The 27,649-nt window shown below is 55.2% G+C and overlaps 2 protein-coding genes across 2 annotated transcripts in view; one reads left to right on the top strand and one right to left on the bottom strand.

The window, feature by feature from the left end:
* The window catches only part of SH2B3 (SH2B adaptor protein 3), a 33,899-nt gene extending 18,143 nt beyond the window's left edge, over positions 1–15,756 (bottom strand). Inside the window, exons 1-2 of the mRNA XM_063315483.1 lie at positions 15,630–15,756; positions 8,503–9,267 (exon numbers count right to left, since the gene is read on the bottom strand). Coding sequence (XP_063171553.1) covers positions 8,503–9,240 — 738 coding nt within the window. The 5' untranslated portion in view covers positions 9,241–9,267; positions 15,630–15,756. The remainder of the gene's footprint in view (positions 1–8,502; positions 9,268–15,629) is intronic.
* A 5,927-nt stretch (positions 15,757–21,683) lies between these two features.
* Positions 21,684–25,981, top strand: PHETA1 (PH domain containing endocytic trafficking adaptor 1). The gene has a single exon (XM_063315762.1). It carries the CDS (start codon positions 22,011–22,013, stop codon positions 22,839–22,841), a length of 831 nt encoding a protein of 276 aa, XP_063171832.1. The 5' UTR covers positions 21,684–22,010; the 3' UTR covers positions 22,842–25,981.
* The last annotated feature ends 1,668 nt before the right edge of the window (positions 25,982–27,649 follow it).

The following is a 27,649-nucleotide window of genomic DNA, read 5'->3' as shown; positions in this document are numbered from 1 at the left end:
TTCGTATTTTTCCTCAAGACTGCATTGATATTCCTGTCCATACACACATATATATTTCCAATTATTTTTCCTGTTTGTTTCTTTGCTTTTTTACTTCTATTTCTAATGGGCACTGCTATTATTTTTACAAACAAACAAACAAAAATCAGTTACTGGCGCCTCGCAAGTTAGAAGCTGTTGTCAGGGCCTGCCCAAAGGCCAAAGGGCTTTTGTGCGTGATTGTCAGGCTTTTCAGCAGATAAAGCAGATTTGAAAACGAAAGCTACCCGCGGGGAGCAGAGGCGACTCCCGGGCCGCACATTTTCACCTATTTAATTGGCAAATGGGGTGTCCCAAGCACCCCACTGGTTCTCCCCCCAACTTCCGCCAATGCCTTCCACCAAGCACTCGATTACAATTCAGCGCGAGAACACAGGAAACAGATGGCGTGCTCGTGTGAGCTTCCCGGCCCAAAGAGAACTGATATCCAGCCACGCAGGAAACAAGAAAAGGCCAGCTCTCGAGAGAACACCCCCCCACCCCCCCCAAACTGGGCCAGGTCCCCAGCCAATTGGGCAAGAGAAGGAATGCTCTCGGAATCCACCGGATGAAGAAAACTGCTGAGACAGCAAAAAGATTGGTGGGGAGGGCGCACAGGAAGACAAGACGCCTGGGGGGAGCAAACACCCAAATGTGGGAAAGGAGAGGCAGCGCTTCCATGCCTTTGCAGGGGGGTCCCCCTCCCCAAGAATCAGCTGCTGGACGATGGCCCACGGCAGCACTAATACGTGGCACGCGCAAAAGGCTTTTGAACAATGGAAGCGCTTTCTGGGGGGCGCCCCAAGGAATGGGGCCCAGCGTGAATAGCTGTGCAGACCCTTAAAAGTTCTCTGAAGAATGCAGAGCTCCGGCGTAATCCGGGGGGGGCTCCGTGGGAAGCAACCCACACTGTTCTCTGCTGCCTACACCACCTGGCTGGCAGACGGGCCGGCTGGCTGGCGGTGTGGTCCGGCCGAGAGAAGGCTGCCTCATCTCCAAGGGGAGGGGCTTACGTGCAAAAGTCGTGCAAAAAAGCACCAGCCTGTAAACATACGCGCAATCCGACTGGTTAACCTGCCTAATTTCTCGCAGGAAGGCTGGGGAAGGGCAGCGCCAGGTGAGCCCTCCTTCTGCCCCGAGGAGGCCGAGCCAGCAGCAGGCAGGCACCCGCCCCACCCACAGACCCCCACTCACTCAGAGAGGGCGGGTTGAGGGGCAGTAACATCCTGGGCGGCCGCAGAGCCAACGTGGACCCAGCCGGAGGACGACTTTGCGTTCCGCCTCCAGGCTGCTGCTGCTTTCTCCCTTCCTGAGAAAGGGAAGCCTGGACGCGGCTAGAACATGAATGGGGCATGTCCAGCCTCACTACACGGGCAGCGCTCGCTTTTCTGCTTCTGAGTGGGTGGAAACGTCCAGGAACCCCACTGGCTCCCTGCAAAGAGTGGCCGCCGTCCAGATGCTTCATTCCCGCAATTGGCAACTTCACGGACGGGAGGGAGGGGGGGAATTGGGGGGCAAACACCCCAAAGCAACTTCACCTCCAGTCAGGTCAGACCTCGAAGCTTGGCGAGCCATTACCAAAACCGACTAGATTTGGGGAGGGGGTGTTGGAAGCCTGGAATTCGATACCCGAATTCTTTCCTACTTACAACGCCTCCCCCCAAACTATTATACCAACAGGCCTCACTAAGGACGCACGGAGCAGAGTCAGATCTCAAAACCGTCCTTGGAAGGGCTGAATCGGAGCCCTCGGTATTTTTGAAAGCGCACAAGCGCTCCGTTTCCTTTACACAGAGGAAGTGTTTCCTCTCTCACACGGGCTGGTTTTGCTTCTGTGAATTAAGACATCTCGTGTTTGAAAACGTGTTTGTGAAATGAATGACGCTTTCAGGGCTCGGCGGGGTGGGAGCAGAACGCTTTGCAAGATGAACTGCTGGGGAAAAAAGGGCCGGATGGTGGCACGGAGACGAGAACCCAAACCGGAGGTAACTCGGGTCAGAGCAGGCGGGATGCCAAAGAGCTGCGACTTGGCAAATTGGGGGGAGCGGGAAGGAGAAAAGGAAAACACTGCCACGAGATTTCCACACCTGGTGCTTTGCGAAACGGCACAGTGATTTGGGTACTTTGAAATGACTCAGAATTGGCTCCCTTTGCATTCAAGCGAGACATGCTAAAGCTGTGTTTCTCTCTTGGCAGCTTTAAGATGTGTGGACTTCAACTCCCAGAATCCCCCAGCCAGCCATGCTGGCTGGGGGAATTTTGGGAGTTGAAGTCCACACATCTTAAAGCTGCTGAGGTTGAGAAACAGTGTGCTGAAGTATGCAGAGGCAAGATTACAGCCTTAACAAGTTCCAGGGGTAAATATGCCAGCTCCTGCTAAGATGGCATGCCCACAGAGGAAGAAAGATGCATAGCTTTGCCTAATTTCCCCCTTTCCCCATCGTAACACCCAAAGCTCAGCGGCAAACGCCCCTCCCCGTGGGCCGAGGAGACGTGCCTGGCCTGGCACGCTGCTCCTATGAAGCCTCCAACATAGGGACATCTGGCTTTTTCCCCTCTCTTGCAAGCAGGCTAAAATCGTCCCTTATCCGAACTTTCCATAACTTCATGTTATTACAACAAAAAAATGTAATATCCACTCTGTGCCTCGGGATACAGGAGCTTTTTTTTTTAATAGCCCACGCATGCAAACCAGACGGGGAGAGCAGGCTGGTGTTTTTTTGAAGCTTGGAAATCTGCCTCCCTGCCCCGCCCCGCCCCACCCCACCCCAAAGGCAGCAGTTTAATGATTCTCTCTGAAACAAAGCATCCAAGGGAAAAAACCCAATTCCTATACACCCTTAGGGTAACGAAGTTTCCAAAATAAGAAGGGAAAAAAAAATTCTTCAGCAATGAGTGTCAGGCCATGTGGTTACCCAGCTCGGTCCAACCCCCCACCCCCCCAACATCCTCATCCGGAAATGACCAAGGATGGAAAAAAGTTGTGGTTTAATAAATGACAGAGCTTTTGACACATCTTGCCTTCCCTGGGCCGCTTGCAAAACTTGGAAAGGAAAAGGCTGCTTCTCAGGAAAATACACTTGCGCACGTGCGCACGCACACAATACAACACCCCAAACCCCAGCATCTGCTTTTCTGCCAGCCTTCGAAGAAAGCGCAGAAACCTCGAGGCTTCGCTGAGATGGCCAAGGAAACAAGAGCCGCAGGGGAGAGCATCGTGTCGCAGCCCCAGGCCGTTCCGCACGTCGCACAAGAGTGGCGGAACGAATCAGTTTTACTGCTGAACCTTCCCCAGCCATCGCCTCTCCCCAGCGGACCCCGGGGCTCAGAGGGGCCTCCGGCTCCAGACAGAATTGAGACCGGATTTGAACCCAGAACCCGCCCTTCGGCTCTTTTCAAAAGATCCTGCAAGACACCCACCGGGACCCCAGAGGATTCCCAGCAGGGCTCTTTCCTCCAACCACCAAGCAAGGCCATCGCTGACCGCTTCTTTCATAATCAATGTGGGTTTCGAATGCAAAGCCCCGTTCTCAGACCTCAGCAAAGACCTGCCCACCACCATTTTAAGCCACAAAAAACTTTGGTTTGCAAGCTCACCGATTGCAACACGCCGTTATTATCACTATGAGCAGACACATTGATGGCAAGCAGTGGGGGGGGCCTTGAAATCTATGGCATAAAGCCAGGGGGGTCACGTTAGGCACAATCCGAGGGGAACTCGCCGTCTGGCCCTTTGCAAGCAGCTTGTGCGTGTGATTTCACCAATAAAGGTGCAAACGAGGTGACCGGCCCCGCTTGCCTTTTGGATCATCAGAACCACACTGGGAGTCCCCCATGGTGCCTTTTCAATCACACAATCACACCTCCCTTGTGGAAACTCTTTGGCCTATTTCTTTACTTAAAACCAGAAATGCCAACGGCACAGGCGGAGGTCCACAAAAGGAAGTGATGGGTAAGCCTGCTTTGCAAGGCGGGCCCTTCCCCCTTCCCCCAAATGTGGGAAATCTGGCAAAAAACCTCAACCCCATTCACACAGGTGCCCAGGCACTGCCAGAGCTGCTCTGCCAGGCCAGCAAAGCAGGGGAATGTCCAAGAGCAGACAGAAGGCAGCTCTGCATAAAGCAGGGAATAACGACCAAAAGTCTAAGCTAAGCTAAGGGCATCTGCTGCTTAAAGGACTGAGCACCATCTTTTAAAGGCAGGCTTCCACAACCTGACAGAGGTTGGTGGTGCAGATGCCGCTTCCTCATGGGTTGAGACCTAAGAGAAAGACTGATTCAGACCAAGTGGGGAAGAAGGGCAACGAGGACTTTCAGGAGACTGTAACAAGTCCAGTGAAGAAAGGATGAAGGCATTGGCAAGATGAGAAGAGAGGAGAGAATATGACCTGGAGGGATGTCCCACCAGAGAAGTCCAAGACTTCTCCCTCCTTGCAGAACGAAGGATGCAGAATAATGGATTGAAGTTACGGGAAGTCAAATCCTGATGGAATGTTGCAAAAGAGCTCCCAGCCAGGAGAGCCAGTTCAACGGTTAAGCTAGTCACCCAACAAGTTGGTGGGCTCGCCTTCCCTGGATGCACCAAACAGAGGCTAAAGAGCCCTCTGTCAGCAATGCTTTAATCCAGACCCCCCCACCCCAAGTAGGGGACTTGAGGGCCTCAATCACTCATGCTAGGGGTCAACGATGACTCGATGGAGATGATTCAATGAATGTTGCTCCAGGACCTCAGATGGAGAAGCAGTTAGGCTTTGAGGGGCCTCCAGGGTGCTAGGAAGCAGTTCTGCAGAAAAAGATGACCCATGTGGCTCGAGTTAAGAAGACAATCCGTTTGCTATGGAAGAGCGAAGGAATTCTAAGCCTCCAATTGAGGTCACCAAGAGTTGTAGGGTGGGGGGAGGAAGAGCTGTTCTCTTCTGACCCTGAGGGTGAAGAGGTAGCTTCCCACCCCTGCTCAAGACAAGGCATTCTTCTTCTCAACCTGCATCTCACCATAACATCTGGATGAAATAAACAACTGCAAATATTTCCATTGGAAATACAAATGTTCATGGGATTTTCAGCTTGGCTGTAAATACTACACTGGAAGCTAGCAAAAATGGACAAGCCAGCCCTTGAGTTGGGGGGGGGGGGTGAAGCTTTCCTGGCATGATTGATTCCAGCCTCGTTTCGGCTGCTCGTTCATCACCTGCATCCGGGGCTGGGGGTGGGGGCTCCAGAGATGCTGATGGCAGGGAAAGCAGCCAGCGCAAAGCCCCATGGCCCGTCCTGCTTTCAAACCTAGACTTTAGCTTCTACGCTGAAGAACCTCAGGGCCACCGATGGGACAGCCCCACAGGCTGGCCTTACGAACTTTGCTAAAACTGAGCTGCAGAGTAAGGTAAGATTTAAAGTCTCCATACAGCGAAGAGTGAAACTATAAAATGCATTCAGCAAATATTCAGGGATGATGCTTTTGACCCGTGTTCTTTTTTTTTTTCCGTCAAAGAAAATGTGCTAACTCAGACTCAGCTGCAAGTGTGAAATTTCCAGGCTCTGCTCTAAACCTGACTAAGTCATCCAAAAGATTCCATCAATGCCCTTTTATCCGCACACTAAAATCTGGTTATGCTGTTTCTCCCTTTGAAATACATTTCCATAGAAATGTAAAAGTACTCTCTCAACTACTTGGGGTTTTTTCCAATGAAAGATGACATCGAAATTCCCCACATAAAATATCAATATAATGATAGGGTTTTTTTATTATTAATGTATCAGGAATGAGGAAAAAAATAGTAGTAGTCTGGGGAAAGAACTTGAGTGCAAGGAGAGTATCCTTAGGGATAATCAAACTGCACTTTTAAGAATTGTGGATGAACTAAACCAGCTTTCACCCACCTGTCAGCTTTCAGATACAGGTAGTCCTTGCTTAACAACCATCTGTTTAGGGATGGTTTGGACTTACAATGGTGCTGAAAAACCAGCTTGTGAGCAGTCCTCACACTTACAACTGTCACAGTGTCCCCGCAGTCACATGATCATGATTTGGGCACTTGGCAACCGGTTCGCATTTATGACCGTCACAGCATCCTGTGATTGCCATTTTCGACCTTCCCAGCTGGCTTCCGGCAAGCAAAGTCAATGGGGAACCACATGATCCACTTAACAACCAAGTGGTTCGCTTAATGTTCATGGTGATTCACTTAACGACCACCGCAAAAAGATCATAAAATCGGGTCAGATTCACTTAATGACCACTTTGCTTAGCAACCAAAATCCTGGTCCCAATTGTGGTCGTTAAGCGAGGACTACCTGTACATCAGACTGGATGCTCTGCTCCCCCCACCGCCTCTAAGAAGCTGCCTGATCAGGGAACGGAATCAGAAGCCGTGTGATGCATTCAGGTGGTGCCCTCAAAAAAACTCAAAGATCTTGACTGAGCTGGCAAACAAAACTTGGTCGAATTGTCACCGGTCTTCCCATTCTTGAGAGAGAGAGAGAAAGAGGGAGCGGACGCCCCCCGAACGAAAAAGCGGCTCCACTTTGGGAAAAGAGAAGAAATCTCCATCAGCAGCAGCAGAACCCCCGAGAACGAGTTTCCGCGTTCGGGCACGGGGACGGGCGAAGCAGCCGTGGGCGCACTCCAAGCCGGGAGTGCTGTTGTCTGCCAGGCTCGCTGTTCAATCCCCCATTCTCTGCCTGCACTGGCTGGATGAATGGATTTCTGTTCCACATCCCAGAGGCCTTGGAAGAGGTGGAAGAGAGCCCGCCCCCAAGAGCCCGTCTTCACCCCCCATCTTCTCTCCCACTGATTTTGACCTTCCTGTGCTGGTCAAAATAAGAAGGGCAGGAGCGGGGCGACCCATCACCATCACCATCACCTCTGGAAAATCTAGACCTTTAAGCGCCATCTCATTTCCTAGAGGCTGGTCTTGACGGAGGCGGCACCGGACCCAGCCTCCCTGCCTGGCTTCTGGCCTCGGGCCCTCGGCTCACGGCAGGGGCAGAACACTTCGCAGCTGCGCCAAGTCTGCAGCCTTCCTTGGCAGCCAAAGCAGCGATGGAGACTGGCCGGGACCCTCTGAAGTGGCACCGAGCGAACAGCAACAGAGGCAATGGCTGGGGGCATCGGACCCCCAACAGATCTGGGCATCTGCCCAGGCGAAAGCAACAGAAGGAATGGAGGGGGCAGCGGAGGAGAGAAGTCTGCTCTGAGGGGACCTGCCCTCCAGCTGGAGGCCCTCTGAAACACGAGCAGAGTGCTTGCTATGCAAGGACACTTAAGCCGTTTCTGTTAACTAGCGAAAGAGAAAGAGGGACTGATTTCAGGAAGAAAGACTGGGAAGTGGTGTTTCACACAGTACACAGCACCAGCAAGAGAGCAAATCCTTTAGAGCAGTGTTTCTCAACCTCAGAGGCTTTAAGATGGGGGGACTTCAACTCCCAGAATTCCCCAGTCAGCATGGCTGGCTGGGGAATTCTGGGAGTTGAAGTCCACACATCTTGAAGCCGCTGAGGTTGAGAAATACTGCTTTAGATAGTCAGAGAACATACATGAGGTTCTACTTTATGCACACCCACCCCTAATATTCGATTAAGGTAACGTCTCAAAACAAGGAAAATTGAAGGGAAAATGTCGGAAAACACCATTGTTCAAAGCCAGGAGCTTTGAAAAGATCTCTGATTAGTTAAAACAGGTATTTTAAAGCAGCTATGTCAATTTGTTCATTGGAGATTCCCTGAGTGGTTGGGACCATCCAGATGATCAACGCGAAAAGGAATTAAATCCCAAAGAAGCAAAGACTCTGAGATAAAACAGTCAGCGCTGAAAAAAAAACACTAACTGGGAAAGAATAGTCCACATCATCCGAGTTATTAGAGTTCCCACATCCCATCATTAGACCTAGGCATTAAGACTCCTATCCCCTATCATTCATCTCTGAGACCTAGTATCCAAAGATTCACTTTAACATAGAGGCTCCATTCAGGCCTAAATCTGATACAGGCAGTTCTCATTTAGTGACTGCCTCGTTTAGTGACTGTTAGCAGTTGCAACAGGGATGAAAAAATAACTTTGCGCCCAACCCTCACATTTACAGCCTTTGCAGATCTGTAAAGCAAAGGAAAGCTGAAGTCAGATCATAAGTACAGTCAGTTTCACTTAAGGACCGCTTCACTTAACAACCAAGTTGCCAGTCCCAACTGTGGTTGCTAAACAAGGACGACCTGTAGCTACCAATATGACTTAGCTCCCTCCATGGATTTCTTTAAACTGCTTTCAAAAGCATTTAAGCATAATCCCTCACCTCCTTCCCGTGGCAGCAAGATCCCAGAAATTTAACTAGGTACTGAATGAAGAGGTGATTTATTTTGGTGTGTCTCCAGGAAGAACGGTCTCCCTCACAGGTGTTTAGGATGGAGGAATCAAACACAACAAGGAGGAGGATTCGCAATAGGTGAAGCAAGGCATGCTGTGCGCCAGCCCAGAAAGACAGAGGTGGCTTACCTTGGGGGGATCAAACAGTGCCAAGGCGTAATTCCGGCAGTCCGAAGGCCCTTCTTTGTATAAAACTAGCCGGCATTTCTGCCAGTGGGTGCCACTGTCCTCCGTCACCATCATGTATTTCAGATTACCCTCCTTCTGGACTTGAGATGAGAGGTCCCGTGAGACAGTCCACGGGAAGATCTTTCGGGCAAGGCCAGATTTCAAAACCAAGTCCGTCATCTCCCCTTCGCCGGGGCCCGGCTCTGAGGACCCCCGACGGAACAGGCTACGCCAGCTCCTCCTCAGCCGGTCCAGGGAAAAGTGCCTCCTGACAGCCAGCGAAGAAGCGGGTCCTGTGAGCTCTTCGGAACTCCAGGACTTGGGGAGCCCGCAAGGCCGGGCCTCGGGTCCCCGGTCCGACAATTCCACCTCAACCTTGGTCCCAGCCGTCCCCGAGGAGCCCTCGGCATCCCTCTGGCCCGTCTCCCTGTAGTCTCGCACTCTGCTGAAGGGCAGGACGCGGAACGGGTTCGCAGCGAAGTTATCCTTCACCTCGCTGCGGAAGTACTGCTGGAAGAGGTCAGCAAACCGCCCAGAGAAGTTCTCGGCCGCCAAGACATCGCTCTGGGGGTTCTCGCCGACAAAGTGGAGGTACTTCCTGGCCAGCTCTCTGGCGGTGGTGATGGCATACTGCTCACAGAACTCGTTCCACCCACTGGGGTGGAGGGGGTCGCCTGACGGGACGGCGTGTCCACTCATCGCCGAGACCGGGGATCTCCTGACGTTCTGCAGAGGAAACCGAAGACACGACAGGGAAAAGAAATGGTGGGGGGGGACTTGCAAGTTGAAAGAAAGACCCACCCAGAACTAACAGCAGAGAGGGCTAGCCCAGCCGGCTGGGGAGCAGGTGGGGAAAGGGGCGGCCAATCAAGGAACGCGGAGGAATAAGATACCGTCCCTGCGTAACACAGCCGTTCAACCGCGACATACCACTGGTGAGCTATGCAGAAGATTCTTGGACACAGACCAGCATCCCTCTCTGCTGGTTAAGCAGACTAGCCAGGTTGGCGACTCCCTTCCCCACGCTGTGCATAAAACTTCATAAAAGCACGTGAAGGACACCGAGGACCTTCAGCAAGACTTCCCAGGACAACCTCTAAAAGCCGATGTGGGTGATGAAGCCATGAGCAGGGATCGGGGCCTTCAGCACCCCAGCCCAGCTTGCCTACAGGCCACCTTCTCTAATTGGTTATGATCTACATGATTTAGGTGGGTGAAACACTCTTCAAACATGACCCAACACGGCCTGGAGTGAGCAAGAAGGGAAACTCCCAGCACACATTCCTAGACAGCAGCCTTGCCGCTGAGAGGTGGAAGGGCGAGGTAGAAAGGCGAAATGTAAACACACCTGCCAAGCCTGTTTTTGCTCAGAACTGGTTCTTTTTTAGCTGGTGCAACCTAAACCAACATAGGTTGTTTGGGCTTGTCGATGGTCTGAACTGAAGAGATCCGGGTTCCTGTCTCTCCTTGCCACGACAGACTGGGTGACCCTCGGCTGATGCTTCCTGCTCCCCTCCCTCTCTGGCTTTTCTGAACCCAGAACGGAACAATTCCTGACCGCTTTGTATGTGCTAGATTTAAACATTAAAATGGATTAAGACCTCCTGCCTGTTGCTTGCTCTGGGACTCATCCAGCGTATTTGGGAAAGACAGACTGAGCATGCCAATTGTAGAATACTCAGCTGCTGGCCCCATTTTCCCCCCAGGTTCTCTCTGGGGACAGTTGCGAGAGCGCGCCAAGCACCCTTCTCGAGCTACCACGTGGGTGTGCAAAACACCCGGGCCGAACCCCGTCCAGCCGCAGCTCTGGAAAGGCGTGGAATTTAGTGGTCAAGTTTGCAGGCTCCCAGCCCAGAGATTGGCAACAGCTTTTTCTCCTCTCCTGCAAAACTGTTTTTTATCGTTGTCAGGCACGCCGCTGAAACAGGAAGCGTGTTCGTTGCACGGCCCCACATTGCAGTACTCGTGCGAGCAGGCCCAAGGACTTCCTCGCTGCAGCGTGGGCTGACAGGGGAGTCACCTTAGGGAAGCTTTCCTGAGAGAGCGTCAGGGCCCTTTCAAAAAGCAAAACACAAAGGTGATTGAGGTGCCCCAACTGCTGTGGGAGAGCCTACAGAATGCCTGTTTTCCCAACCAGAGATGAGTCAGACTAGAGTATTTAAATGCAGGAAGCTTTTGAGTGTGTGCTCACACAGAGAGACATGCCCACACGCACACAATGCTTTCACCTTTCTATTAAGCAACTTGGGCACTCTTTTAGGCGTCCAAGCGAGATAAAAATCAAGAGATTACCTCTCTGTGTAATTAGACGGTACGTGTGTTTGCACACATGCCCGCTCGCTCATACATGCAGAAAGACCCCCAGTCCAAAGGCCTCTTAGTGACCTAGCCTACACTAAGCCATAAGATTCACAACCCACAATTCGCAAGGTTGGTGCATGCACTTTCCATCCAGCCATAAGCCAACCAAGCCCAACTGTGCCGCTAATTTATTGCCCTGACACAAATCTTTAAAACATTTGGCTACGCTTATAGGCCAAGGCAATTCTGCTAGACCAGAACAGGCCAAGAGAAAGCAGCTACTGCGTTTCATCCTCAAGGAATGACATTCGGTCACTCGCTTCTGGCTTATCCCACATGAATGGGAGCTGATCTGGCTCCTGAGCCCACTGTAACCACTCCACTCGCCAGCCCAGTTTTCCCTTCTGGAGAGAACCCTGTACCTGGGTTCTGCTTTTCTAGAGATGGGTGAAAACAGACAGGCCCCAATCCAGCAGCAGCATTTTGGGCACGGAGGAAGACAAGGTATAAAAAAAGGAACAGATTGTGGGGATCTGGGCATTTCCCCATCATGTCCCTCTGAGTGTTTTCTCAACCTTGGCAAACAAGAATTCTGGGAGTTGAAGTCCACCCATCTTAAGCTTGCCAAGGCTGAGAAACACTGCTCCAAATGCTTGGACTACCATTTCCCTGCAGCCCAGCCTGAATGGCTAATGCGCAGGGATTATTGGAGATGGTATCCCAAATCCTTGGCAGATGCCAGCTCCCTTGTCCCCACCCCGAAGTTGGACTCTTGTGCATCCACCCTCTAGTCCAGTCACATGGTTGTAATGGGGAGATGTTTGTGAACATCTCATGACTTCGAAGAGGAAAGGTTGCCCATAACATGCCAAGCAGCAGCAGCAGCAGAAGCCACAAAGAAAGGGGAGCCCAGTTGGCGGGGTGGAGAGTGTCTGGCCTACAGGCAGGCAGGTACCTGATAGGCTTTACAAGCAGAGGCCGACCAGGCCCCAGGAAGGACCCCACTGCAGGCCCCCAGCACAGCAGAGCATTTATGTACTCCTGGGGAGGACGGGAGACCGAGAAGCCCAAGAGCCCTCCCATCACAGAAGCCGGCCTATCCTAACTGGGGGAACCACATCATCGGCCAGGCATGGCCACCGTCCTTGAAAAAACACCCAGAGTTCGGAAACCAACCGGAGAGACGCCACAAACCCACTCTGGAGCTGAAACAGCACGCTGTGTTAACCGTGCTTCGTGAAGCAGGCACCCAAGCCTCTTGCCCCCACGGGGCCCCCAGCTCTCGGTCTATCTGTGTGACCAGCCTGCCAATGACTCAGCACCTCGCTTCCTTCCACGCGCCGCCGCCGTTCTCCCGCTTGAACGATCCAGTGGCCCCTGGGAAACCGAGGTGGAGGGGTGGGAGTGCTGTCAGGCGGGACCCAGAGACGGCTTTCAAAGAGCAGCTTCTCCGTGCCCAGCGGCCCCACCCCAACCGTCTCCGCCTTCCAGAGAGAGGCCCTGTTAGAATGGGCTCTTCCAAAGACGCAAACCAGGGGCACACCTGGCCGGGGCCGGAGGATCTACCTGGGCCCGGACTGTTGCGGAGGTCTCACGGGTGCTCACGCACACAGAGCCTACCGGCCCCCTGAAGCAGGAGAGCGGAGCCGAACCGTGCCGGCAACGCAGGCCTTGGAGCGAAAAGTTACATAACCAACCGAGCTCCAGCGTCACAGAGCGAGGGACTCTGCGGGGACAGGGCAGGCAGGACCTTGGGGGCGAAGAGAGGCCGCGTCTGCGGGGGAGCTGATGCAACCGCAAATGTGACACTTTGGTGGCAAACAAGTGGCTGCCGGCTCTGAGCTCCAGCTCGATGCAGGAAGGGACAGTTTTGACGTGCATTTACAGCAGCATGCCAAAAATAGAATTCCTTGGAAGCATCCCCTCTCTCGCTGTTTTGTTCTGTTTCTTTGAATCCACAATGCCTTTTTTCTAACTGGCACTATAGAAGGAAGCCCACTCCCAAACTTCCCTTTGTTAGGAAAGCTGACTGGGCCCGGCTGGAAGGGCTGTTCCTGTGTCAGCGGGCATGCCATGCGTGGGAAGGAAAAGAAGGCTGGAAGAGCAAAAGACTATTGGGGGGGATAGACCAATTCACACTGGGCACCATCCAGCACCTTTAAAGGCTGCCTGTGCTCATCCTGGACAGAAATGGCAGCTTATGAGCTTTCTGGGAGAGAGACCTGGGCCCACCCTGAGGTCCTGCAGCTCAGCCTTCGGGGGTTTCTCCAGCAGGGCCACCCCACCATCTGTGGGGAGAAAATCAGGAAGGACCAGAGCAGAAAGGGAGAGGAGGCCAGGCCAAAAGTGCAAAACGAAGCCAAAGCTTAGAGACTAAAGGAAGTCAGCAGCCGACTGTGTCTCTGTCGTACCCGGGTATTTCTTAGAAACGCTCCCTCCTGAGCAGGTGGGTCCAAGTGCCACCAACCCGCCAGGCCTTCTGGGCATCCCCTCGACCAAACCTGCGACACCGCCGCTGTGTGTGAAGCGAGCGCATACGTAGACCCCGCAGCTGCCCAGGGTTGCAAGCCAGAGGCGGCTGCAGCAAAGCGTACCCCCGAGCATGATGTACCGATAAGCTTCTGAGAAACACCGGCTTTTGCCTGACGGCAATCTGGGCAGAACCACCCAGGCCGGCTTCTCCCGCAACCGCCCAGCTCAGTTTAACCCAAGGGCTTGCAGAAAGCAGCAGCAGCAGCAGCAGCAGCAAGTCTACGGAAAGGTGTCTGCAGACGAGGAGTTCTCTGCCTGCTTCCAACAACAGCGCATCTCGGAAGCGTTTGGAGCCGAGGAAATATTCCATCCCCCTTGGTGGCCTGTGAAGGACAAGCGTCCTGGACTTGGACGGCCGTCCTGACCAACCCACGCGCGTGTTTCTAACCCGAGCAAGTTCATTCCCCCCCAAGCGCTCCACGGCCAGCTCATCACTCTCAGCGGCCTCTCCAAGCGAGTGCCGAGTGTCTCTGCGCAAGCATAACCGGCAGACAGCTTTCAGGCAGCTCTCCCAGTCCCCCCCCCCGCCCCGGATCCCCCCGGGGTCATCATTCCCACACTCCCAAAAGCCCGTGCCTCTGGGGCCTCTGCCGAGGGCGGGACTGCCAGCCACGGCTCCCCGTTGCTAAGGCAAAACATTCCACCTCCCGGAGGACTTCATGCCATTTGCTGGCGCAAAGGTGTCCTTCCAGGAAATCATCAAGCCCGCCTGCGCCATCCTAAACGGGTCCTCCTGGCAGCCTTGGCTTCAGGAGGCATCGATCAGGAGTGGCGATTTTGGCTAGTTCTTTTGCAGCAGCAGGTCTTCGGCCATCAGTGACCGAAGGCCTCTGCCGCCCAGGGGTGGACCCCAAAGGAGGAGACCTGAAGCTGGGGTCACTCCAGCAGGGAGCAGAGGAAGGGCGGCTCTCCAAAGTCCTGGAGGGGTGGCCCTCGCTGTCCTGAACAGGCCGGGAGGTAGCTGAAAAGCTCAGCAGGGAGAGAGGTGCCGTGGAAGCCGGTCTTCAGAACCCTTTGGCAGGTGCCCTGAGGGGCGGGATGGCAGGGCAAGGAGCCTGTTGCTGACCCAGCAGGCTTGGATCCTGGGCCTGGGCCTGACCCCTCCCCTGAGCCCATCAGGACCTAGGGAGGGCCCAAACCTAGGCCCTACTCAGCCCAGCCCTGTTCCTTGTGGCTAGCCGCTGTTGACCTACCCCCCCACCCCCGCTCTTCCAGCTATACTGCCTCTGAAGATGGATGTTCCACTCAACCAACACAACCTGACCACCCAGTTGATCCCATCCCTTTTGAAATCCTCTCAGCCAGCTGCTGCCTCTCTAGGGGCTTCCTTCTAGCCCCATCATGGTGAGGGGGTGAGACCAAGGCCCTGGGGGGCACCAGGTGTGGGGAGGCTGTTTGGGCCATCTGTCTCCCCCCCTCTCCCAGCTCCAAGTCTTCCTGGGCTTGACTGGACGGCAAAGACATTAGAAATTTCCCTCCCTGGACCTGCCTCCCCAGTTTCCCGGACAGCCCAACCCCACCCCCGATTTCAGACCGCTCGGCCCCCAACTGCCGCCCGGGGGAGGACCGAAGGGCTTCTGGACACCAGCTCCGTCCAGGCGGGGCCGCTCGGAAAGGGCCGGCGGGCGGCGAGGCGCGCAGCGCGGGGACCCTCCGGGACCGCCTCCCGCCGCTCCTCCGAGACCTGCCCGCGGCCGGACAGCTTTCTTCCGGCCGGGCGCCACGCGGGGGGCCGGGGCCCAGAGGCTTCGCCGCCGCCGCCGGCCGGCCGGAGGGGGCTCGATCGCGCCCGCCTCCTCCGCCGGAGCCCCCGCGCGCGGCGGGCGCGGAAGGGGCCGGGCCCGAGGGCGGCGGGGCGGCGGCGGCCGTTCCCGGCCAGGATCGGCGGCGGCGGCGGCGGCGGCGGCGGCGGGGAGGGGGCTCTCGCTGGAGCGGTCCGACCGCGGGAAGGGCACCCCCCGGGGCGCCTGCGGTTCGCCGCCGCCGGCGCCCGCCAGGGCCGAGGGGTTTCGCTCCCCGGGTCTTCGAGAAAGGGGCCCCGGACCCCCACGCGACCTGCAGGCGCCCCACGCGGCCCCCTCCCCGAATCCCACCCGCGAGGGGGGCCGGCACGCGGCGGGAAAGAGCGGGAGCTCCGCACGTGCTCCGCGAGCCCCCCTCTCCGCCGGCCGGGCCCGGCCGGCGCCGCGGGGCGAAACCGAAAGAAGCCGCGGAGCGCGCCGAGCCGCCTCGGCCGCCGAGCGAGCGCTGCCTACCTGCGCGAGAAGCGGCGGCCGTTCTGCTCCCGGCCCATGGTGCGCCCGCGGCCGGCGTGCTGGGACCCTGGCGGCGCCGCGCGGCGGCCGAGGCGGAGGCCGAGGCGGCGGCCGCGCCGTCGAGCCGCCAGCGGAGGAGCGAGCGAGCGCGAGCGGGAGCGGGGGCGGGGGCGGGGGCGGGGCGGCCGCCGCGCGGGGACGCTGTGCCCGGGGCGGCGCGCGAGGAGGCGCACCCGGAACGGCGAGAGGGCGGCCGGGCGGGGCGCCTCGACCCCGACCCGACCCGACCCGACGCCTCCCTGGCGGGCGGGAGGAGGCGCCGGGCGCGGGCGGAGGCGGCGGGTAGTCGCGGCTGTGCCTGGCGGGCCGCGGGACGGGGAGGACGGAAGCGGGGAACGCAGTCCGGCGGCGCGGGCGCGGGGCTCGCCGGCGGCAGGAGGCGCCCCGGGAGCGCTTTCGGTTCCTCCGGGGTGGGGGGCGCCCGGCGGCTCTCCGCCCCCCCCCCCGCGCCCAGGCCTGCAGGAGACAAGCCGGACTCGGGCGCGGGGCGCGCACGCGCGGGGAACCGTCGGGGACGCGGAGCGGTCGCCGTTGGGAGCGGGGCGGGGCCGCTCCGGCGGGGCAGCAGGGAACCGCGAGGAAGACGCAGCTGGAAGGCGGCGTCGAGGGGCTTTCCCCATTTGGAGCTGCGCCTGGCGGCGATTGAGAGCTGCTAGAAGCCCCGCCCCCGCATTCGCGGGCGCGGACCTCTGAGGTCAAAAGACCCCGAAACCCCGGCCTGGGACGCGCCTTCCTGCCCGAGGAGGCAGACAGGAGGCGGGGGGGGGGTTCGCCCCGCAGGGCCACCCCGATCCAGGATCCCTCCGCCCGTCCGCCACTGGGTATTCCCGGGGAAGTGGGCCTGGGGCCATGGCGGTGGGGGCAGGAGGCGTTTCCTGTGCCGGCACGGGGGGGGTGGGGGGTGGTCAGGCGGAATCGGCCTCCCTTCCCGGCTCCAAATCCGCCAGCCGGTCAGTGCCCTCTGCGGGTGGAGACCAAGCCGTCGCGGGGAAGAGTCCTCAACTGCCAGGCCTGGAGGGTCGCCAGCCCTCATCTGAAAAGGCCTGGCCGGGGCCGTCTAATTCTTACAGTCAGGCCTGTTGAGGCCACCAAGGGGCCAAACAGGTCGGGAACACTGCCAACATGTTTGCTGGTTTTAAAAAGAGGTCAGAAGGTCCTTTTTCAAAAACAAGGGCTATAGATGCCCGAGTCTTCCAAGGCTGTCTGCGTTTATTTTTTTTAATGGCACCTGCATGAAACAAGGGCTCTGTTTACCCGGGAACTGGGCTCACAAGCTGGGCGGTATTCAGCAAGGACATCTGTATCTTTGGGACACACAGGATGGGGCAGTCACTTCCGTTGGCATCTTCTTGTTAACTTGGGGTCCTTATTGCTGGGCAGGTTAAACAGGGAGGTGATCAAGTGTCTTGAGTGCCCAATTATTCAGGAAATTAAAACAACAAGAAATCTGAAAAACTGGCCAAACCGTGTTTGGGCACTTGACAGTTGCAGTTTGGTCGAAGAAAAATAGATTCTCATTGCAAACGCTGGACGAGGCTAAAATGGGCCTTGGTTCACACACACACTTTTCGCCAAAAAACCAACTGCATTTCTCTACCCTTTTCCTGTATCATGTCTTTTAAGCCAGCCTTTCTCAACTTAGGGCTGTTTTAAGTGATGGGAGGTTTACAATCTGTGGCATGCACACTTTTCGGTTTTATAAGCTTGCTCTGAAGGATTTCTGTACCCCTTAAAAACAAAGTGATGCAAAACAACTTACTAGCGCCCTCTGCCTCTAAACACAGCATTGTCCTAAAAGTTCCATTGCAAGTGAATGAATAGGGCTCAGGTGCCACCTAGTGGCCATATCAATAACTACCTTGAGCCAATCAAAGGGACGAGGCTTTCCTCTGGGCTGGGCTGGCCGGCCGCAGGTTCCCCAAGGCTCGGCACAGTTGTGGTGTGCTCACGTGCAAGGCTCACGCATGCAGACTCAATTCTGCATTTTTTGGGTTGCACTGAAGCTGCTACAGTCTGGGTTGTCTGCCGGGAGCCATAATCATAATATTGGCAAATATATTTAATAATAAATATTGCAAGAGCAAAAAGGAGCTTTTCCTTCTTTGCTGGGCCCTTTATTGATTAGATTTATATCATGGCTTTCTTTTGCACAATTCAAGGCAGCATCCCTGATAACTCCTTCTTAACCCTGCAAGGTGGGCTGGGCTCAGAGAGCTGCTGGCTTTCTTGCCTAAAGGAGGACTAGAACCCATCCCTTCCTGGACGGTATTTAAAATATTTCTAGGCCATCCTGGGATGCAAAGCCCTACCCAAGGTATCTTCCAGAAACATCCACGTGCAGCAAAAGTGTTGGTCTATTTGGAAGCAAAGGTGAGTCAAAACCAGGAGCAGCCAGCAGGCCAACCAGGTACAGCACAGTTAATGAGATGTCTACAAGGAAATCAAAGCAGAGAGCCACTGAAGAAAAGGCTAACCCTGACTCGGGTGTGTAACCAGTTCACAGCAGTCCTTCTGACCAACTTTGCCCTGAAGCTGGGCTTGGTCACTGCCTACTTCTAGTGGCCTGGAGTTCCCCAGATTATTGGCTGTCTTGACTGCCCGGTCTACCGGCTGCTCCCAGGAGGGACTGGGGGGGGGGCGGAGAGAGAACACGACCCTTCCTTCCGAGTCGCTCTTTGGAGCGCGGGCCCACTCTTTCAGGACAGCCGCAGGGCCAGCGAGGAGGTAATCTGAAAGGCGATGCCCGAGGAAAAGAGGTGGGGAGGGAGAAGGAAAGCCAAGCCAGGCCGCCCGGCTCCTCCAAGGCCGCGCCACAGCCACCCCCTGGCGTTCCGGGGGCGCCCACCCGGGCTCCCTGGAGGGAACCGGAAGGCCGGGGGCGGCCAGCGCCAGCCCAGCCTCCACGTCGGCCGCTTCCCAGCCCGGGAAGAGGAGAAGGCGGGGAGGAGGACGGGAGGAGGAGCCGCGCCGGCCATGGCAGCGCGCAGAGCGGAGCGCGGCGCTCCGGCGGACAAAGGGGACCGCCCGGCGGGGGGGCGCTGAAGCGGCCGGAGGCGCCCCCGAGGGCGCGGGCAGGTGAGTGCGCGGCGCCGCCGCTGGGCCCCCCCGCCCCGCCCCCTCGGCCCCCCGGGCCGCGGCAAGGCGCTGCTGCCAGCCCCCGCGGGGCTTCCCCGCGCAAGGATGCCCAGCGCGGCGCGCGGGCGGGACGCGCGGAGAGGCGGGCAGACCCGGGAAGACGGACCGAGCGGAGGCATCTTTGGCGCAGGCACTGTGCGCGAACAGAACCGACCCGCCCCCGCGCCCAACTACGCTCGCCGCGAAAGAAATGGCGGGGCAGGGGGAGAGGAGCAAGACCAGCTGCGCCTAGTGCGACCCCCCAAATCTTCTCACACCCCGGGCGGGGAGCGTTGGTCCCTCGGAGCTGCTGGCCTGGAACAGCCCCGTCTACAGACCTATGCCGGGGTGGGGGGGGGGGGGACTGGTCCCGAGGGGGGCGGCTTTGCAGAGAAGCCCCCAACCTTCCCTCTTTGACACCCCTTCTGGATGGGTCCCAGAATGCAGCTCCTGGAGCTTCAAGCCATCCTGGGCTTAATGATGGGAAGGGCTGTCTTAAGCTAGCATGAGACTGGCTAGGAAGGGGCTCACCTCCCCACCCCCACCCCCACCCCGTGACCGAGCACAGGGCTCTGGAAAGCCCACCCGCCAGACCTGCTGGCTGGGGAATTCTGGGATTGCATCCCTGACTTTCTGCATTCAGGGATGGGCTCTGCCATCGAGCTCCAAACTTCCCTGTCCTGTTGCATCCCCTCCCCTGGATCGGCTCCGCCACCAGCCAGCCGGGCCCAGGGGTTGGCCGCTCCAGCCACAATATTCTCCTGCTCTTGCCTTTCTGTGTGAGATCCTCACAGAAATTGGTAGTCAGATAAACCTGCTGCTTGAACAGGTGCCAGAAGCAGATAAGGCCCGTGCTCCCAGTGAACCCCCGGAAACCCCAAAGAATGTGGCTGGAGATGGAAATGCCACCTCTCTGAAAGTTTTTTCAGGTTGCCAGCAGAGGCTGTCAGTGGGGCACATGTCCTTGGCTTCTCAGGCTTCAGAGGCAGGTACGGCGTTGGCCGGCAGCCGTGTGTTTTCCGTGCTGCGGGGGCCTCTGTGCCGTGCCAGGCTGGCGCGTGTTTGTCTCCATCCATCAACAGAGCAGTTCCTTCCAAACAATGAAGGTGGTATTGAAACTCTTGCCCAAAGTTTCCCTTGGCAGCTGGCAGCTATGGAAGACGCATGAGAAGAGATGGATAAATAAATACTGGTGGTGAGGGGTGCAGCCGGTGCGAATTACTCAGTGCCAGATGGCCAGGAGTGGTCGGACCGGATGAACAACTCCCTCCGTGGCCCAGTGGCTTTCCTTCTTTGTTCCTCCTCTTAAGTTGTTGGGGGGCTCTGAAGCGAGAGGGGAACTGGCTGACAGGGGTTCTGCTTTGCTTCCACACAGGAGCTGGGGGAGTCACTGCTGGCCAAACTTTCCCCCGCTGGGTCGTGAAGCTGTCACTGCCCTCTGATGGCCCCGGGGCCCAGGATGGGACTGTGCTGGGGCTGTGTGGTTGGCAGAGGGCAAAGATGGGAAGTGGGAGGCCAGTTCCCCTGTTGCACCTGGTGGGAAGAACCCGTGTTACCTGAAAGATGGAGCAGCTTGCTGGTTTTGTAGGAAGTCTGGAGGGAGACGGGCCTGTTGGAATTCTTTGGAGCTACACCTGACCTTGCCTTGAGACCACTCAAATAGGTCAGTGTGGGAGGACAGGTAGTCCTCAACCTACAACCACAATAGGGACCAGAAAATTCATCATTAAGCAGTGCAGTCATTAAGCATGATGACTGCACCTGATTTTATGACATTTTTTGCAGTGGTCGTTAAGCAAATCACATGGTTGTTAAGTGACTCACGTGGTTCCCCGTTGATTTTATTTGTTGGAAGCTGGCTAGGAAGGTCACAAATGGGGATCACGTGAGCCCAGGGCACTGCAACTATTGTAAATGCATGCCAGTTGCCAAGAGCCCAGATTTTGATCTGACACTGAGATGGTTGTAAATGCGAGGATCGGTCGTAAGTCACTTTTTTCTGTGCCACTGTAACTTCGAACGGTTGCTAAACAAATGACTGTTAAATCGAGGACTACCTGTACCACGAAAGTAAGGCAAATGGTTGCCTTCTGAATTCTGGGTATTTCTCCTGCCTCTAAGGGAGAAAAGCACATGTGGGCGATTCAGCCTGCACACCAAGACAACTTTCCTGGCTTGGGGACTGCGAGCCTGCCTTTTTGGCTCCACCTAAAAACTGCCCAGACTGAAAAGGATGGCCACTCCATCCGTTGCCACTGGCAGGGATGAGTTCCTTCTGTGTCAGGTGTCCCCCAGTCCTTCCAGCCAGAAACCCCAACCCGTCTCACAGCCCCGATCTGTGCTGCGGCTGCTTCCTCGCCTTCCTGCGTGTTCAGAGTTTCAAAACAATGCGGGCTGCGCTTGGCTGCCCATCTCGGAGAATGAAGAGGCTCCTTTCTAGGAGGGCTTCTGCTTCTTGTGGGCGTCGGGAGGGAAGACCCGGAGTTGTCTTTGAACTGAGCGTGCTGATAAACGTACATGGGCAGAAACAAAAAGCACATCAGGCGCTGCGGTCCAGTTTATGGATTGGCCCCAGACTGGGACCTGGTTCTCTTCTTGTCATCTCCTTCCTTGTGGCCTCAGCTCCCTTCGTTACAGCCGTTACTCCTGGCTGGGAGTTTACGGAGAGTGAAATTCATCCCATCTGAAGGACACCACCGTGGGGAAGCCTGTCTTAGATCTAAGGCAGGCTTCTCCCACCAGGTGCTGATGAGCTGTTGGACCAGCTCCCATAATCCACAGCACACCAGCTGGGAAATGTTAGTAGTTGATCTGAGCTGTACCTGGGAGGCGTCAGATCAGAGGAGACTGACTGGAGCTGCCTAGCAGCTGGCGGTGCCTGAATTGCAGGCCGTCAAGTGTCGCAGAAGTAGGCTGTCCCTCCCGTAATTTGGCAAATCCGCCTTTGCTCTGCTGATTATTTGATGACAAACCGCCCAGGAAGAATCCTGGGGGTGGAGGAGAGAAAGATGGAAAAATACAGAACGTTTAAGTCTCGAAACTGGGCGCCTCCCTGCCAGCCCAGGGCCAGCTGTTCTCAGTGCTGCAGGCGCGGCCGCTTCGGGGCCGTAGAGACCCAAACGGCCCCTTTGCGCCCGGGGCCCATGATGGCTGCAGGACCCACGGCGCTTTCTCACTGTTCCTTGTCCTCTCCAGGGACGCCCCAGCATGAAGCTGAACGAACGAAGCCTCTCTTTCTACGCCACCTCCGGCTCCCCCGCCGACAGCGCCGGCTTCCTGCACAAGAAGGGCGAACGCCACGTGGCCTCCCACCGGCGCTGGTTCGTGCTGAAGGGGAACATGCTCTTCTACTTCGAGGGCCAGGAGAGCCGGGAGCCGGTGGGGGTCATCATCCTGGAGGGCTGCACGGTGGAGCTCTGCGAGGCGACTGAGGAATTTGCCTTCGCCATCAAATTCGACGGCCCCAAGTCACGCACCTACGTCCTGGCGGCCGAGAGCCAGCCCGCCATGGAGGCCTGGGTGAAGGCTCTCTCCAGGGCCAGCTTCGGCTACCTGCGCCTGGTGGTGAGAGAGCTGGAGAAGCAGCTGGAGGAGGTGCAGCAGGCCTTGCCCGGCCCCCACCAAGGCCAGAGACGGCAGCTGCTTTATCGGAAAAACAAAACGGCTCCCAATTTGGGACTGGCTGCTCTGGGCTCGGCCCCGCCGCAGAAGCCGGCGCTCCCCATTTGCATCCCCGGGAAGGAGAACGGCTGCGCGTTGTGGAATAACTCGGAACCCTCCGCCAGCCTGTCGTCCGGAGGCAGCCAGGCCCGTTCCTGCAGCGGGGCCAAGAGCTACGACGGAGGGCTCAAGCCGCCGCCCTTACCGCCTCGCAGACGGTCCCTTCCGAGCAACTCCTGCGGGGCTGGCAGCCCGAGCTTCGACAGCCCCCCGTATCCTCGCGCAATGTGTTTTTCCAAACTCCACGATGGGTATGGCAAGGAGATCCTTGAGTTGCAAAGGGCGTGGCTGGTGGGCCACAAGGATAGCGGCCTTTGAACCCCCCCAGGGTGGAGAGGATCTTCCTGGAAAAACTCAACCAGGCTGAAACTCAGCCAAGCTTGAAAACCCACCACCGCGGCCTCCTCTGACTCAAGCTGAGCTGCTGGAAACTGTTTTCAGTCTACTGAAAATACACCCCATTTCCTTTGTGTTGCTGCCTGGTTCATGGAAAAGTCGTGGCTGGTGCCAGCTCAAATCCTCCCATCGCCTCCGGTAGTCACCCCCAGATTTAGCTTTTGCTCCTCTGGTCTTACACCTCCCTCGACAGGAACAGTTTCCAAGTTCCTAGAAAACCCCAGCGTTAAGGCATCCCGAGGAGGTTTTGATTTGTTGGAAATAAGAAGGGTTTCCTCTGAACACCTTTGCCGCCCCCAGCAGGCAGACTCACGGGAGTGAGGTGGGAGCCTCTTTCCATCACTGGATGCCTGGAGGGCTTTTGCAGTTAAACCTTTTTCCCTGCTAACTGATCAAGTTGCCGGGCGGCTTCCAGCCACTGACAAACCCTTGACAATCCATAGTTGGGCACGCAGGAGCCCTTGATTACGGGGCAAGAGAAAAGCCGTTCGTGGCAGGATCCAAATCTTCGCAAGGCAATTGATTCAGCTTGGCCCAGTGCCCAGGTTCTGAATGGAAACGAGAGAGCTGCAAGGCCCTGCCTGTTTCTTAAATTAGGGCAGGAGGAATTTGGAGAGCGCCAAAGTCACGGTCTGGGGCTGTTACGTGGAATTGGGCTGAGTGTGGCTTTGGGCATGTCGAGAATCCCAGGGTACAAATCAGATGGAAGGAAGGTTGGTTGGTTGGTGGCCCTAGCTAGCATCCTTCCCCCAGTCTTGCGGTTATTGTCTATTTATTTCTGAATTACTCCCATTTGGAGCAAGGGTAGGTCTACGCTAGAGTTATAATTGAGTAGGACCACTAATGCTCTGGGAGAAGCAGCCACAGAGAGCTTGAAGTAAAGGAACAGGCACATTTGCAGCTTTAAATCCATTTGTAACCTGCTTGGGATATGCAGGGCGCTGATATGTTATGGAGTTACAGAGAAAGCTCTGTTTCCTTGCGCAGGAAGGTGTCCTGGCACTGCCCGGGCAGTGAAATGGAGAAATTCCACACTCGGTTTCCTCCGCCTTGCCCTCTGCCAGCCCCTTTACCTGATTGTGAGTCACCTCTCATGTGCGAAGGACTGGTAACGTCTGCCAGCTCTTGCAGCAGTTGTCCCACGGTCACTGTTCCTGTTTTACAGTTTGAAAACAGAGCTGGGGAGAGGGATTTGTCCCCATTGCACAAAAGGGCGGGTCAGCGTACCACGGACCTGCAGACAAGGCAAGGAATAGGGCCAGACCCTGCTCGGCCATCATGGCTTGACTACGGAATAGCGGGCTGGGAGTTGTAGTTTGATCTGTCCGCAGGGTAGCGAGTTGGGGGAAGTTGGTGTCTAATTAGCTCTGTGGTTCTCCAGCCAACCACAAAGTCATTGGGTTGCAAAGTGCAATTGCTCTTTGTTGGTTCGACGTGGGTGTTACAAGGTTAAAATGGAAGTGAAGTGGGGGAACTTGGTCCTTGAGCTGCTTGTGAACGGCCTCCAGAATCAACCTGGTTTTGGGGAGCGTCTTCCTGCCTTTAGAAACCGGGGCACTCAAAAGGCCCTGGCTTTGTGCCCGCCTCCTGCTCGGTCCTTCGGAAAACACAATCCTTCAGCAGAGCAGCCCAAGAGAAAATTTCCTGGGAAGCAGTCAGGGAAAGCAGAAGGGCCCTTTGCTTGTGAAAGCAGAGCTCGGGAGGGGGAGGTGGAAGGCAGAGAACAAGCGCTTGGCTGCCCCCACCTCTGAGAAGGATGGAAACCGCCTGGACTGTGAGCAGAGGGCTGGTCTCCGAAATGCCGGCTCTTCAGCTTTGAAACGGAGATTAGCACCGCCCCCTAGAGTCGGACACGACTGGACTTAATGTCAAGGGAAACCTTTACCTTTTAAGGCAACAGCAGAGCTGGCAATTTGCAAAGGGTGAGGTACTGCCTGCCCCCCAGGAAGGACACTCTGTGTTCACGCTCACACTTTTCTTCTTTGCACACCATAATGGTGCCACCACAGATACGTGTAAGAAATCTGGACGGTAGAATTGCTGCTGATTTAAGGGCCTTTTTGGCCTGGCAGCTACCCTCTCTAAGTTAGCCTTTCCCAACCTGATGCCTCCTGAACTTGCTGGGTTACAATGTCCAGAATTCCCACCCACAGGTCGGGAAAGCCTCTTCTGTGGAGGATAAGGGGTGTCCAACGTTCTTCGAAAGGCCACAGTTCAGGAAGCCATTTCCGTTTCAGATGAAAACCACAAAAGCAACTCATATGCTGTTGATCAGAAATGGCTTCCGGGTTCCTGGAACGAGTGTTGCAAGGGAAGAGGCTGTGTGCCCTAGCGGGCCGAGTGGGTTGCAATCTTGCCACATCAGAGGATTCCCCGAGAGTTTTCATGAGGTTCATATGTGCTTGTTCATGGCAACGGGTTGTACAGCCCTTGGAGTAGGGCAGAAGGACCACGTTTGCAGAGAAAACGGAGGACCATGGAAATGGTTGGGGTTGGTTGATCACCTTTCCAGGAGATCCTTCCCACCCAATTTAGTTCAATGAGGAGGACACTTCCACAAAAGAAATTTAGTGCATAGAGTTCAGTATTCTGTAAATTAGAATTGGGACAACGTCAAGAGGGACCTTAGTTCAAAAATTCCTGTTTGGCCATGAAGGCCATTGGGTGGTCACCAGCTTGTAGCCTGAACTATCTTACAGGGTCGCTGGGAGGTTAGAAATTGGATGATGAGGTCCATGTACACAGCCTCAATCTTCTTGAGGAAATCAGGTACATAGTTACAATCAAGAAATGAAGGATCTGGAACAGGCCCCTTTTAGCATTTTTCTTCCAAAACTGTAACATCTTTTTGCCTAACCATTGTAAGCATTTTCTTACCTGGTACAGGAATCCCTTGTTCAGACACAACCTGAAGGCTTACAATGTAGGGATAAAAGCATGCCTTCCCTGGAAAATGTGTTTTATTCATTCTGTGGGACAGGAGTGGACAAAGGCAGCCATTAACTATACAGCCAAAACTTTGAACACAATAAACGGAGACATCAAGCCGAGTTGTTAAATAATTTCTGTATTTTCCTTTTTTAGTGGCTCTTTACAGAACGCATGGGCCTTTTTTAGTATTTAACAAACTTCAGTCAACCTTGTAGAAATTGTGTCAAAGTACAGTACATGAGCCTAGAAAAGGTGGCTGGCGCATCTCGCCAGCTTTGAATACAACAGATCCCTCTCGAGGGTGGACAACCAATACCTAAGTGCTTAGTTTAAAAAAAACAAAACCATTCCACTAAAGCTAATCTTGAGCCTACGGTGAAGAAAAATTCATGGACCCAACTCCACATTCTGTTCGGGTAGATAGAAGTTGTATTTGTTCAGAGGGTTGCTGGTAGATGGCATTTCCAAGTCCTTTTGGTGCACAAATAGACTGATCTGGGTAAAATAGGTGACATTCACTATATAAAAATACTTTCTGTTCTGACAAAAATGCACATAATGGAATGGGGAGGGGAAAACAACATACTTCTGCGGTCTCTGTTTGTAAAGTAGCTTCAAAAAGGTTTTATCACGTAGGGAGGAATAGATCAATGGATGGGTGGAAAGCTTGAGAAGGTCACTCAGCTCAATTAAAAGCTGGGGCAGAAAGAGTGTCTCCTCCAAGTTATGAAGAAACATCTGGATGTGAAGGAAGAAACCCTGCCAGCCTTGAGACAGTCCCGCCAGCTCCTAATCTGGTTTTGAGAGGAAGTCAAGGTGACGGGAGTTACTCAAATAATTCAGGGACAGCCTCCTACGCAAACCTGGCTATCAGGGTCCTTCAGATGTCTCTGGCAAGGAGGATGGATCCAGGCAAGGCCTTTGGAGAAGGGTAGAAGGTGGGCCTGGCTTCAACCTTTACCTTTCTCCAAGCTTTTTGTAACATTGGTGGGATCGTTTTTATAAAGGGATAATGCCAAAGTGCGTTACACCAACCAATGCTTACACGAACAGAGGAATCATCCCTGTTCAGGAGTGGTAGCCAGTATACAATGAATTGCACTGGACGTGGGCAGGCCAGTGCATTCCCCTCCTCTTGCTTTTCCTCCCCATCAGTTAAATCTTGGTATGAGTGTGCTTAGTCCAAATTAAGGTGTTGGGGGAGCAGGAAGCGCCCACTTTCAGATTTTAATAAAAGGTTTTAGATAGAGATTTTTGCATACCTCTGGAATCTTCTGAGCATGCAGATATCTCCTTTTCCGCCAGCCGCCTCATGTTGGCTGTAATTCTGAATGCTCTATTATAAATGTAATAATAGATGGTTCCAAATGGAGGTTAGGATGGCTGCATGGATCAGTGTTTCTACATTTAGCTCCAAGGGAAGGAATATCTGCCGTCGGCACAAACTGGCCCGTGTATATTTTTTGCCTCCTCCCGGCCTCTCTGGCCGGCTCTGCACCAAATGAAAACACATTGGACAATCAGGAAGGATGGTACCTGTTTGCAAAACCGTATTGTTCGAGTACATAAATGCTGATTTAACATACAAAACAAGGGTGTGCAAATTTGCATAAAGATTTCAGAGGAAATGCCAGTTCAGAGAAAAAGGTCGCAGTAAGGACTTCAAGGTCAAAGGCGTGAGAAACAGGAGACAAGAGCTTTGGAAATCGTTATGGGAAATTCTAGATGTGATTTTGAAGCACAAAATGTTGCCACAGAGAAGGATGCTTAGATCCCTGCACCCACCCTGAGACATTCCA

Source organism: Candoia aspera, chromosome 15, assembly GCF_035149785.1.
Source record: "Candoia aspera isolate rCanAsp1 chromosome 15, rCanAsp1.hap2, whole genome shotgun sequence".
Classification (NCBI taxonomy): Eukaryota; Metazoa; Chordata; class Lepidosauria; order Squamata; family Boidae; genus Candoia; species Candoia aspera.
The sequence above is the reverse complement of the archived record's forward strand: the minus strand, read 5'-3'. Positions and strand labels throughout refer to the sequence as shown.

What these genes read in the sequence shown, in the direction of transcription:
- PHETA1 (XM_063315762.1), top strand. Translation starts at nt 22,011, where the DNA reads ATGAAGCTGAACGAACGAAGCCTCTCTTTCTACGCCACCTCCGGCTCC.